At 49.0% G+C, this 12,381-nt stretch overlaps 1 protein-coding gene across 2 annotated transcripts; it reads left to right on the top strand.

The window, feature by feature from the left end:
- The first annotated feature begins 49 nt into the window (after positions 1-49).
- E2F4 (E2F transcription factor 4) lies at positions 50-12,193 on the top strand. 2 transcript variants are annotated; one of them, XM_058846393.1, is made up of 10 exons: positions 50-230; positions 2,036-2,145; positions 2,610-2,773; positions 3,258-3,299; positions 5,817-5,878; positions 6,006-6,291; positions 6,728-6,889; positions 7,999-8,046; positions 9,568-9,612; positions 9,934-12,193. In XM_058846393.1, the coding sequence occupies exons 1-10, from the start codon at positions 54-56 to the stop codon at positions 10,047-10,049; spliced, it is 1,212 nt and encodes a 403-aa protein (XP_058702376.1). In that variant the 5' UTR covers positions 50-53; the 3' UTR covers positions 10,050-12,193. The 2 variants fall into 2 exon arrangements, with proteins under 2 accessions (XP_058702376.1, XP_058702377.1); XM_058846394.1 differs by lacking the exon at positions 7,999-8,046.
- The last annotated feature ends 188 nt before the right edge of the window (positions 12,194-12,381 follow it).

The following is a 12,381-nucleotide window of genomic DNA, read 5'->3' as shown; positions in this document are numbered from 1 at the left end:
CGCCGCCGTCCCCGCCCCGGAGGTTCCCGGGGAGCCCCGCGGCCCGGAAGCGGATGCGCGGCCCCGGAGCCGGCGGCGGGCAGATGGCGGAGTGCGGGGCGCAGCCCCCCGGGGGTGGCAGCGGGGCTGCGGGCGCGCCCAGCCGCCACGAGAAGAGCCTGGGGTTGCTGACCACCAAGTTCGTGTCGCTGCTGCAGGAGGCCAAGGACGGCGTGCTCGACCTCAAGCTGGTGCGGGGGCAGCCGGCGGCGGGAGAGGGCTCCGCTGCTCCGGGGGTGGGCTCGGGGGGAGCGGCCGCCGGGAGAGCGGGGCTCCGGCGGGACCGGTCCTCCCGCGGCTGGAGCAGGTTTGGATGGGGAGAACGCGGACATGGCAGCGCCCGGTGCAGCAGGTGGTTTAGATTGGATTCCAGGAAAAATTTAATTTCTTCACGGCGAGAGTGGTCAGGCACTGGTGGAATGGGCTGCCCAGGACTGCTGTGGAGTCACTGCCCCTGGTCAAAAGGCTTGTGGATGTGGTGCTTAGGGACATGGTTTAGGGCTGGAGTTTAGTGGTTGGGCTCGATGACCCTGGAGGGCTTTTCCAGCCGTCCTGATCCTCTGTTTGTAGGTGCTCGGAAAGCGGGGTCCCTGGGGGTGCGGCAGAGCTGCGGGCCGTGCACAGAGGGCTCTGCATTGGCCGCCCTCCTGCCCTTCTCCCCGCTCCATCGGGTCGTCCCAGGCATTCTTCTTTCCCCAGGGCCTTGCCAGACATTGCAGGTGTTTGTGTGCTTCAGTTGCAGACCCATTTGACCATCTTGTTCTCATCTGTGTTCTTGCCCTGCACTTATCACTGGCACCATAATGATCCGGCCCTGCACAGCCTCAGACATCTACAGAAACACATACCTATAGAAACTGTCCGTACAGCACTTAACCCTCCCGGCACACACCAGGAGGGGGAGTGTGGTCAGAAACACCTGCCAGAGGTTGTCCCCGATGCCTTTAGGCAGTGGAGAAGTGCTCTGTGAATGCATCTTGCTTCTGTATTTTCAAGATCTTCACCTAGAGGAAGTAACACTGTGCCATGTACAGTACTTAATCTCTGGCCTTTCCTGTAGGGGAAGTTCCTTTGCTGTGGTTTATATAAGCACCTCTTATGTCGGCACATGTGTGAGACAGACAAGTGCCAGAAAGCTCCAATAATACAGAAGTTTCCTGGCTCGATGCCTGTGCCAAATTGTTTTCTCATTGGATTTGACAATATATTTCTGCTTCAAATGTCCATTAAGTGGATTCATGTTGGTTAGTGTGATTTGTGTAATTGTGTGGTGTAGGGTCTCCAAAATCCCAGCCTGTCACTGGTGGGTGACAAGGATCTTGTGTTGATCTGCTCTGTCTGCACTGCCACAGACATTGTTGGTCCTGGCTGTGCACACGTTAACTCTTGCTGGTGCTAGGTTGCCATGTGGTAGTGGAAACAGTGCCATTCCTCGAGTCCTGAAACCTGAGGGGAAAAGGGTCGTGTGAGCAAGCCAGGGAAGCCCCAGGATTGCTCATGTTTACTCTCCTTCTGGAATCATGTCTTTCAAATAGAGAAATCTCTTGAAGAGATATTGATTCTTTGTCATGTGGCATCAGATCAGCTTTAGAAAAGTCTTTATGAATGTTGATTTCACTGGAGTGTTGCGCAGACAGCTCTCAGCATTCCCCTTCCCATTTCCATCTCTACCCTGAGTGAGAGATGGATTTTTGGGCTGCTGAACCGCTGTTTTCTAGTATTGCTTTACTATTGTAGAATGGTGATTTTTGGATCCACTGCCAGCAGGATTGCTGGAATTTGGTGTGTGTTTAGTGGGGAGGCTGTGGGGAAAGAAAAAAAGAATGAGTGACTTCTCATGGTCATGAGATCAAGAACGTGGCTGTGTAACTTGAAGCGCTGGAACGGGAGAGCTATGAAATGGAGAGCAAAGTACTTGGCCAGGAGTTACTCTGACAGGCAGAAAGGAGCTAAACATGACTGAGAGTTTGGAATTAAGTATCTTAACCTTTTTCAGGCTGCAGATACCTTGGCTGTGCGACAGAAGCGACGGATCTACGATATCACAAATGTCCTGGAAGGCATTGGGTTGATTGAGAAGAAGTCTAAGAACAGTATCCAGTGGAAGTGAGTGGCAGAGATGGTCTAAATCGTTCACAGGTCCTTTCTAGTGCAGGTTTAAGTGACAGTGGGATTAAAATGCCCTGTGCAGAGAGAGGTTTCTCAGTGGTCCATGCTCTTGCCTCTCCCAGCTGGGCTGAGGAAAGCTGAAGTATGTAAGGTGTCTCTCTTATAGCAAAGGTGTTATTTTGGTACAAATTAAATATTTGCACTGCCTTGGGCTAGAAAATATGCCTGTCATGGCACTGGAGGTGGGGAAAGAGTCCTGCTAGACTGTGGGAAGTAGAAAGATGTACCAAACATTGCTGTGCTGGGAGGTGGGGATCTAGAGCAGGTACACAGACATGGCTATCCAGGCAATCTGGCATTGATGTTTGACACAGGTGGGAATAAGAGGCTGGCAGAGAGGTTGGGGTTGGTCTGGGTGCTTCCAGAGGCTGATACATTTCACCCATTTTTGCTTTACTCAGGGGGGTGGGTCCTGGCTGCAACACACGTGAAATAGCTCACAAACTGATCGAGTTGAAGGCAGACATTGAGGACCTGGAGCAGCGGGAACAGGAGCTGGAGCAGCAGAAGATGTGGGTTCAGCAGAGCATCAAAAATGTTACAGAAGACATGCAGAACAGTCGATATCCTTTATGTGAACTGATGGCTCTGTCTCTGTATTCACTGGCTGGGCTGGGAAGCAGAGACCTGAGGGCTTGGTGTTGCTGCTGGAGAAGCTTCACTGAAAGGGCCAAAAAGAAAGGCACCACCTTGGTTTGAAATTAGGGTAACTGTCCAGCCTGGAGACCTGCTTTTCTCTGCATCCAGCTTCTCCTCTGGATTTTGGAAATAAAAAACACAGTAATGTTTACCACAGTGAGAAAAGTGCTTTCTGAGTCACAGGTGCCACTTTCTTGAGTGCAGAGTAGCTCTTGTGGCTTAACTATGTCCGGATGTCAGCTCTTTCAGTCATGGAGCTTGCAGACCTCACCTGCAGACCACTTCAGAGTGTGGCATGGAGAGCCTTGTGGCAGTGGTGTTCCATGTGCTCAGGAAGGAAACACCAGGTGCCCTTTGAGCTCTCTGTCTGTGCAGGAAGCTGCAGCCTTTCTCCTTAACCTTGGGAACATTAGCATATGTGACACATGAAGATATCTGCAAGTGCTTCACAGGTGAGGAAGTGGTGCTCCATTGTAAAGATGTGATGCTGCAGACCTGTCAGTCTGTCCCAGCTGCTCTCTTTTCTCCAAGAAAGAGTGGGCAGCCCAACAGCATAAAGTGAAATGTAATGTCAGCTCTGATGCCATTCTGGGTTTGTGTACCACTGTGTTGTAGTTTTCATGTCTCCATTAGAGTGGACAGGCCATATCTTTTACTTGTGCTTAAAGGAGTAGGGATGCTGCTCCTAAGGAAGTGTTCTTGCTGGGTTTCACTCTGTGGGTGTATGTGTGTTATGTTAGAAGCCCTTAATTTTAAGGGCTTGGGTGGGCAATGTTCTAATGTCAAGAAACAAATTTTATTGCACAGTAGAAATCATGGTGTAAGCAGGGAAATAGTATTAAAAGTGTTCCCTCAGCTACATCATTTCTCCTGCCAGCAAGAATGCAAGAAGGAGACAGTGGAGGACAGAAGGGAACGCACCACTTGCTCTGCCCTCACTCCATTCCTAAAGTTGGAGGTGGCCTGTATCAAAAGTCCTATGTTCTGTCTTTGGGCAAAAGTGAGGAAAACCCACAGGAGTCTTTGTTTCTTCTGTTGCCAGTTCTAATGGTAGATACAAGACCAGATTAATACTTGGTGGCCAGCATGCAGTGGGACAGCCTCAGTACATGAACTGTTCTTCCCAGCTGTAGTGGTGCAAAGTCACAGCTCCTTTCTGCTTCAGTGGGTGCCTGACCTGGCAAACTGCATCTGCTTGGTTGCTGCAGAGATTGAAGCTGTTTATCCTGGCTGCCTCCAGCCATGCATCATCTCACCTGTGTCTGGCTCTCTTAATCTCCTCCAAGCACTTTTCTCACCCTGCACTTCATCAGTTCCTCTGTTTGCTATCTCTGCCTTTGTGCTTTCCTTGTTCACCAAGCTCCTGCTGGTGTAGTGGCTGCATCACCACCCTTTACTGTCTTTACTGTTTCTTCTGGTTGAAACTGCACTTTTTGGGGCAGGGATTGTGTTTTCAGTTTGACAGTGCTGGGGGCCAGATCACTCGTAACAGTCTGGAAGAGTTTACTGGAGGCCAGCAGACAGCTCATTGCTTGGCTGGCTGAGTGTTTTGCATTTCATCGCACCTGGTTTTTGTAAACCGGTTTGTGTCTGAGGTCAGAGATTAGATCTTACTGAGGGTAGGTGTCAGTTCCCTCTAGAATGGAGGCTTCATCCATGCTTTTCCATTGCCTGTCCAGTTTTCATGTAAGAATATGCCTTACATATGCCTTACTCTTTTTCCTCTCCTGAACACCTCAGCCTTACAGAGGTTCTTTGGTGGACCTCTTGTGTTCTCAAACTGTGGTGCAGGCTGAATTTCAGCTCCTGTTTTTTTTAATTGACTGCTATTGAACCTGCTTGCTCCAAGGTTTCCACTCTTGGACTCTTGTCAAATAGTGATTAATTAAAAAAAGAAAGAGGACAAGTAAGAATATGTCACTTTTTAGTGACCAGGAAACATAATTTCCCCATCTGTTGCTGTGATGCATTTTGCACTTGCAGATTCAAAAAGGAAGTAGAAACCTACTGCTGTTTTGTACAAGTATTTGGGACGTATTTATCAAAGGTGATACAAACCCAGCACCTGTCTTTGAAACGAACAGGTCTTACAGCTTAAGCTGGTGTTTTTGAGCTTTATTATGCATTTTTAAAGTGTAGATTTGTTAAACAAGTCCCATCCAATTGACAAATCCTATGTTATTTTTAATCCCTTTACCTTTTGCTGATCTGACTCTTGATTGCCTGTCTGAAATTAAGGGATGTGCTTCTCTGCTGTCCACTCTCTCTTATCCCTCTGGGGATCTTCTGTGTTAATTACCAAGTGAAGCTTAATCAGAATACTGGGGAACTGTGAATTAACCACACTAAATCTTAAACATTCAAACTGAAAACTGCAAGCTGCTTAATCTAAATATGTCAGATGTTCACAGATCTGGTATTTCTCTGTTCATGTTTCTCTAAACCCAAATACAGACTGGGAGCTGCTTGCCTGTGACTGTTATTAGGGTGCAAGTCTTAAGGAGGTGCAGAACTGGGAAAGGAAGCATGCTTCCAGCCCCACGTGTGCTGGGCTCTGTGGATGGTCCAGTACAACTAAGGCAGATCTGGCCAGTAGAGTCTGGGGAATGTTGGTTTCAGGTGTTGGGACACCTGAAGGCTGAGGTTGGCAGCCTGGCTCTGAGCCTGGTTCAACCCCATCTCTCTGCTGGCAGTGCAGCTCTTTCGTTTCTAATTCACATCTAAAAGTTTGTGACAGCAGAATTAAGGATACTTCCCTTAGGATTCAGAGATGTTCTTAAGAGTGAATTTAAACCAATTCTTCTGAGGAAAAGAGAGATTAGTCTTGATAAGGACACTGCTAAAAAACTTGAGGGTTGCAGTGAGAGAAGCTTTGCAGGTGGCAGTGTTGTGGAGGAGCTCTTCATCAGTGCTTAATTAACATCAGAACAGCTTGTGCCCAGGAGCCCTGACTGGTTCTGTTTCCACAGGAGACACCCTCCTCGTGATTCGAGCCCCATCCGGCACACGTTTGGAGGTTCCCGTCCCTGAGGTGAGTGTTAAATTCATGGGCAGAGTGCAGGAGCTCTGTGTGTGTGTGTATGCTTTGCCTGCGGAAAACTGATGTGCTGTTTGAAAACGGTTTTTAATGGATGTCTTTTGCTATTGATTTTTTTCAGGACCTAAATGGACAGAAGAAATACCAGATCCACCTGAAGAGCACAAGTGGTCCCATCGATGTTCTCCTAGTGAACAAAGATACTTGGAGCTCTCCTCCTGTTGTACTCCCTGTCCCTCCCCCTGAAGACCTCATTCAGTGCCAGGCAGCTGCACCCTCGAAACCGCAAATCCCACCACTCGCCCACTTCCAGGAGGCCTCTGTTCCCAGCAGCACCCAGCCCTCCACACCAACACCCACCAGCACTCAGGACCATGGCCCTCCCACACAGAAAAATGCAGGCACAGGTGAGAGGGAGCTAAGGGAGGCAGAAGTGGGCTGGTGGCTGGTAGAGAAGGGTACATTCCTGGGCTCCGATGGGGCTGGCATTGCCGGGTGTGCAGTGTTGAGAGCTCCTGGCAAAGGGGCATCACTGCCTTTGCTGCTGCCCTTCCTTTGGCTTTGGTTAGTGGGACTGGCTGTACTCAGGGGGATCAGGCACTTGGCTTCAGCAGGTACTGCCAGCCTATAGGAGCACCTGCAGGGGAGAAGCTGGTCAGGCAGGCTCACTGAGCAGCAGGAAATATGTCCAAATATGGAGGACCTGGAGGAAAGCAGGAAAGCTTTTCCCAGGGCAGCTGCCTGGCCAGCACTGCCAGCGAGGGCTGAGTCTGTGCCACAGCTGCCTTGGGGTTACCTTGGGTGGGAGATGACATTCCTGGGTGTGTCTGTGGCTGTTCCCAGAGGATGTCCCAGCAGCAGAGTCCAAGGGCAGCGGTGACTTTGAGGGCCAGCCGGCGGCATTGGACACGCAGCTGCTGCAGGCCTCAGCCTCACTGGACAGCAGCTCTGTCCTGCCCAGCACCTCTACCTCCTTTGAGCCCATCAAGCCCGATCCCACAGGAGGTGAGTATGCTGCTTGTTTCACGTGTTGCTCCAAAATCCTGCTGCTGGGAGTGAGGGAGAGGCTGCTGGGCCTGGAGGAAGGAGCTGAACTCCATTCTGCCTTTGCTGTCAGCCAGGGTCTGCAAAGGATGAGTAGGCATTTCCCTGTGAGGCTGCCAGGAAACATGGTGACAAGGTGACTGTCTCTTGTCTAGTGTCCTGCTGCTTTCTGTGATATCAGTACTAGAAAATCTGCAAGGGACACCTGCATGACACGTCTCTGCTGTTACATGTAGGGTTTTTCCCTTTCAATCCCTTCTGTAGAGTAAGGTCCTATTTTTGAGACTACGTGAAGCTATAGAATTTTCAGCCACCACTGAGAGCACCTTTGTAACTCGGGGAATTTTCTATATTAGGACAGCTCTTGTCTACCTTTTCCTCCTTTGCTCAGGAATACTTCATCTGTCTATAGTGATCTTCTCTTCTTAGTGACCTTGCAGTATATATTTGGGGAGCTCCTTGATGTGCTTTGAAAAAGGAATTCTGGAGCTTTATGCCAGGAAATGGCAGGCTGGCTCAAGGAGAGAAAGCATCCTCTGGTTAAGCCACACTGCTGAAATGTTTTGAAGCCAAACTTCCCTGCAGAAACACTCGAGGTTAGGTTATGGTTAGAAGAAATCTTACTCAAACGTAGCTCACACAGTGCTTCTTTCACACTTCTGCTGCTGGTGTGTCTCAGAGAAGCATGAGCTGTCTGTCTGGAGTCATCTTGGTTGTGGAATTAGGCCTTGAATGTGGATATATCTTATCTCTGTGTCTCTCCAAAGGCATGTCCTCATCCCACAAAAGGTAATCAAGGCAGTGTACTGGGTGAGGTTTACAGACACAGCTGCTGATTGTGATAATATGTTCATGTCCCAGGGCTCCTACAAATTTATTTTGAAGTAGTGGAGCTCAAGTGTTTTGTTGCTTGTCATTGCAGCATAAATACCTGACACAGAGTGTGGGAACAGAATTTCTGGATGATTTGTGTGTGTAAGGAGCACAGTAGGTTTGTGGGTGATTCTGCTGTAAAGCATTTCAGACTCTTCATGTAATGATCCAAACCATTTGGTTTGTTGTATTTGCAGTACTGGAACTTCCCAAAGAGCTGTCAGAGATGTTTGATCCAATGAGAGGTACGTTCATTCCCTGACCACAGCTTTTTTCTGTGCCCATCTATCCACAGAAAAGGGACAATTTGTTTGATTTGCTCCCTTTTGGATTATTTTGTGGATGTGGTTTTGTAAGGTGCTTGTGGTCATTGGTGGCTGCTGGCCCTCTACTAAAGAGTAGTTAGGCACTCTTAAAATTACTGGTTTCTGTATTTTTCTGTCTCCATGTTTCCAGCAACCTCTGTTAGATCTTGCCTGCAGTGCAGCCAGCAAGGGCTTTCCCATCCCCATGCCGACGCTAATCCGTGTTCAGCCTTCCCATGCTACTCCTTCAGCTTGTCAGCAGTATGGAAAAGAAAAATCCCTGCTAAGTCTTGTTTCAGCTTTAGCTGCCCAAGGCTAGTCCAAGCAAATAATCTGGGGAGATAGTGTTCTCTCTTCAAAATACTTCTCAGTGGTGGTGGTGGAGGAGCTGGTAATTTTGGAGCAGTAGGGGAGGGAGATGCTGTCACTTGTGTTTGGAGTTCTGACTCTGCTGAAGGAATGTCTGGGTTGCTGCCTAATGGTGGGACAGACTCTGGGTTAAAGGCAGAAGAGATGAAGGAATTTGGTCTGACATAAACCTAAATTGGGAAACTTTTACCAGTACATTTATTTCTCTTCAGTGCTGGCAGAATACTTTGTAGGCCTACAGCCAGGCAGGACCAAGTACACCTCAGCACTTCAGTGGTGGTCTCAGGAGATGTACAACAGCTCTCCCTAGTTCCCTGCTCTAGCAGATGCTTTGTGAAGGTGCTGCCTTTAGGTAAAAATCTCCACAGACCCAAACACAGACACGTTTCAGTCTCCAATCTGTGTGCTCTTAGCCCTGTGCTCCACAGTCAGCTTGGAGAACATCCTTCCTCCTTGCCTAGCACCTCTGCTGCAGATAGTGGATGAAGTCTTGATGATGTCTAAGTACATCTGAAGAGTTAAGTTTGAGATATAAACTGCTGTGAAGCACCAACCATGTAGAAGATCTAACTTACCCAAAATAACTCTGCTGTGCCACTATGTGGATGCTATTGTAAAGGAGATGTTTGCTGTCTATGGTAAAGTATGTGGTTTTATGGAGCATTCTTCCCAGTTTGGAGGGGGAACATAAAAAATCCAGGAGCAAAGGGCAAAACAGACTCAACAGCTACAGAGGCAAAACTTGGGACTGGAAGAGAGCAGCATTGCAGAGCTCAGAGGGACAGTCCTAGCAGCACACTCCATGCAGCCTCATCCCTGCGTGATCCCCGTAATGTTGCCCTGGTGCTGGCAGCTGCTTTAAGGCTGTGCAGTCTAAGCCACAGGAGTTGGAGTTCTCCCATAGTGTTTTGTGCTGGAATTACTTTTACTACATGGTTTTATCTCTTTTAAGCACAAGCTTCCTTTCACTGCCTGCTGCACATGTTGTGCCTTAGCCAGAGAAGGGATAACAAGGGTGGGGAAAGTGGGGAACTACCCAGGAGCAGACCAGGAGAGCAGACTGTTTTGCTACCATGCTTGTCTCTTCCCCAGAATGTGTGAACTCTGAGCTGCTGGAAGAGCTGATGTCATCTGAAGGTGAGTCTCAAAGTCTCCTGTCATGGTGTGGCCTTCCTGGGAGGAAGACCATGCTGTGTAACTTTACCCAGCTGGCAGCCTTGTGACTGCAGACTTGCCCTCATCTTTTCTGGGCTCTGGACACAGACTCAGTTCTTGCTGTCCTGCCAGTCCCTGAGAGAGGTGTGAAAGCCAGGAGTCTCTTCAGTTCTGTGAGGCTGACTGAAGCAACCTCACAGACTGTTCCTGTGAGATGGCTGCGCTGCTCAGTGCCATTGGCAGCTCTCAGCTGGGGTGGAAATGCTGAGTTTTGTAACCAACCCTGGGCTTCTCTTTCCCCAGTGTTTGCTCCCTTGCTCCGCCTCTCTCCTCCACCTGGAGATCACGACTACATCTATAACCTGGATGAGAGTGAAGGTGTCTGTGACCTCTTTGATGTGCCTGTCCTCAACCTCTGACTTCTCGGTGCGGCTGTGAGCCCCACAAACACGGACTGTTTTGTAACTCTTTGGAAAGTGTCTATTTTTGGATTCCTTTTGTGCTAGAGCTCGATGGCTGAGTAATTCAGAGATGCTCTCAAATGGACTCAGAACCAAGAGATGTGGACTTGCAGGCTGGGAGCCTCCTGGTAGTTTGCTTCTTCCTCTGGTACACGTGCAACATGCACATGCAGCTTTCCCCCTGCATCTCTCCACTGGATCCTGGGCCTCACATCAAAGGGTCTGTGTTTTGAGTGTTCCCAGTTCACCTGCAGAGTTTTCCCACATGCCTCTCTGAGCTTCCTCCAATCTGCATGCCTTGGTTTTTCCTGCACTCCCAGAGGCACTTTGCACCTCCTAGGTACCAGCTGCTACAAGGAGCCCCAATACCATGGTCAGTTCACAAGCCCAGAGGTTGTTAGTTACATTTTTGTGTTAGTGGTTCGGATTGGGGTAGTTTTATTTCCAAAAGGCATCAAAAGGAAAAAAAATGGCACCAAAGTGTCTATTTCTTTCAGTGACTTCAGACCAAGTTAGTATGTTTTACAAAAAGCACTTTTTTTTAGCCAGCTGTGCCTCCTAGTGGGATTCAGGAGCTGAGTGTTCCCTGTAGGACCCAGGAGCCTTTCCCTGTTGGTGCATCAGCAGGAATGTTGGACCTGCTTTCACCAGTCTGCTGATGCACAACCCCAGGGTCTCCAGCTCCTTGTCCAGCAGCTGTGCTGTTTTTACAGGGCTAAAGTAGAGGTGCCAGTATGGTTTTGTTTTTAATTTGTGGTTTTGCCTGACTGAAGAGATGTTTGAAAGGATACGACTGCTCCAGGTGGTGCCTGAAAGGTACCCTAGGGACATCAGAGCCTCTTCATATTTGCAAATAGCTGGGTTTTTTCAACCATTGCACTTGAACCTGCAGCTGTCTGAAAGGTGACCAAGCAGTTACAATTTAGTAGTATTTTGCTGTGACAGGTTATGTAGGTGTTGTCAAAATAGAGAGCTTTTTTTTTAACCCCTTTTTCTCTCAGGATCAGGTTTTCTGTATATTTGAATTTTCTCCCTTTATCCCAGTTCCTGATCCTCTGGCAGGTCTTTACTTAATGTATGCTTTCTCTGCATCATTTTTCTGCAAGATTTTCTTCATTGCTTTGTAACAGAAGGTCTGCTGTTGGGTTCTTTAGGATCATCAGCTGGTACCAGGCTGGGACCTTGTGCAGTTTAATTGGAGTGAAAATGTCCTGATGGATTTGTATTGTATTTTGCAAGCCCCAACTTTGGGTTTTGGTCAGATCCTGTGAGTGTCTTTAGTTTTGCACATCTTCCTGCCACCACAGTGGAAGCAGCTGTCCTGCCTTTCCTGCTCTGCAAACTGCTAAACAGAGAGCCAGGCCAGGCCATGGCTGGCTGCTGCAGAGAGGGAGCTTCCAGCCATCCACTTAAATAGCTGATGTTTAATTTCTCTGCATAGCTGCTCACTGCCTGTGACACACACAACCAGCTACAGCACCAGCACTAAGGGATGTAAAGTATGAAGAGCCGTCAGAGCTAAGAAGAGTATGTGCTTGGGACCTGTGTCCCTGGAGTGGCTCCTCAGGCCCTCTCACTCTGCATGGGACTCCTCCACAAGGACTGTTCGTTTCTGCAGTAACAAAGCACTGGCAGCCTCTTTGGGCAAAGCACGAAGAACTCGGGAGGAACAATGGGACACTAGTTTGGCATCAGGCAGCTGCTGCTGGCAAGACAGCTGAGGTGTGAGACCCCTCTGGGGGGTGAACTTCCAGCCTGCATGCAGCCAGTCCCTGAACCTTCCCCCCTTCACCTGGAAGCTGACAGGAATCCCTCGGTCCTGTGTGTTATCGAGGCTCCGTGGCTTTGGTGTAGCTCAAGCTCTTCATGTGCTGCTTGGCCCTCGCCCTCCTTCCCAGGGTTCATGTCCACCACCAGTTAGATGACCTCCCGAAAAGGATACCTAGAGAAAAATTTGCAGTTGCAAATGAACTTTTGATTCATATATAAAGATTATTTTTATACTTTTTTTTTTTTTTTTTTTTTTTTTTGCAAGGGAAGAAAATTGCCTGTCATATTTGTACAGAGTGTTCTCTGACGTGAATAAACAAAAACTTTCCAGAGTTTCTCACCTTGCCGCAGCCTGTGCCTCCTCTCTGCGCTAGCCCGGGGGATGGGGTTCCCTGGAAAGCGGGGTGCCGGGCCCTTTCCCAGCAGGAGGCCCTGTCCTGATGCCGGAGGTGGGTCCTGCCACACCCGCGTCAGCTCAGGTGAGGGGGCCGGGCCTGCCCGGGGCTGGGGTGGTGGCACA

Source organism: Poecile atricapillus, chromosome 10 (genome assembly GCF_030490865.1).
Source record: "Poecile atricapillus isolate bPoeAtr1 chromosome 10, bPoeAtr1.hap1, whole genome shotgun sequence".
In the NCBI taxonomy this organism is placed as follows: domain Eukaryota; kingdom Metazoa; phylum Chordata; class Aves; order Passeriformes; family Paridae; genus Poecile; species Poecile atricapillus.
This window is presented reverse-complemented; position numbering and strand designations above follow the sequence as displayed.

Excerpts from the sequence above, each read along its gene's own strand:
- E2F4 (XM_058846393.1), top strand. The coding sequence starts at position 54 with ATGCGCGGCCCCGGAGCCGGCGGCGGGCAGATGGCGGAGTGCGGGGCG. Across the intron at positions 2,146-2,609 it reads AAGAACAGTATCCAGTGGAA|GGGGGTGGGTCCTGGCTGCA; the intron begins GTGAGTGGCAGA and ends TGCTTTACTCAG. Across the intron at positions 6,890-7,998 it reads CAAGCCCGATCCCACAGGAG|TACTGGAACTTCCCAAAGAG; the intron begins GTGAGTATGCTG and ends TTGTATTTGCAG.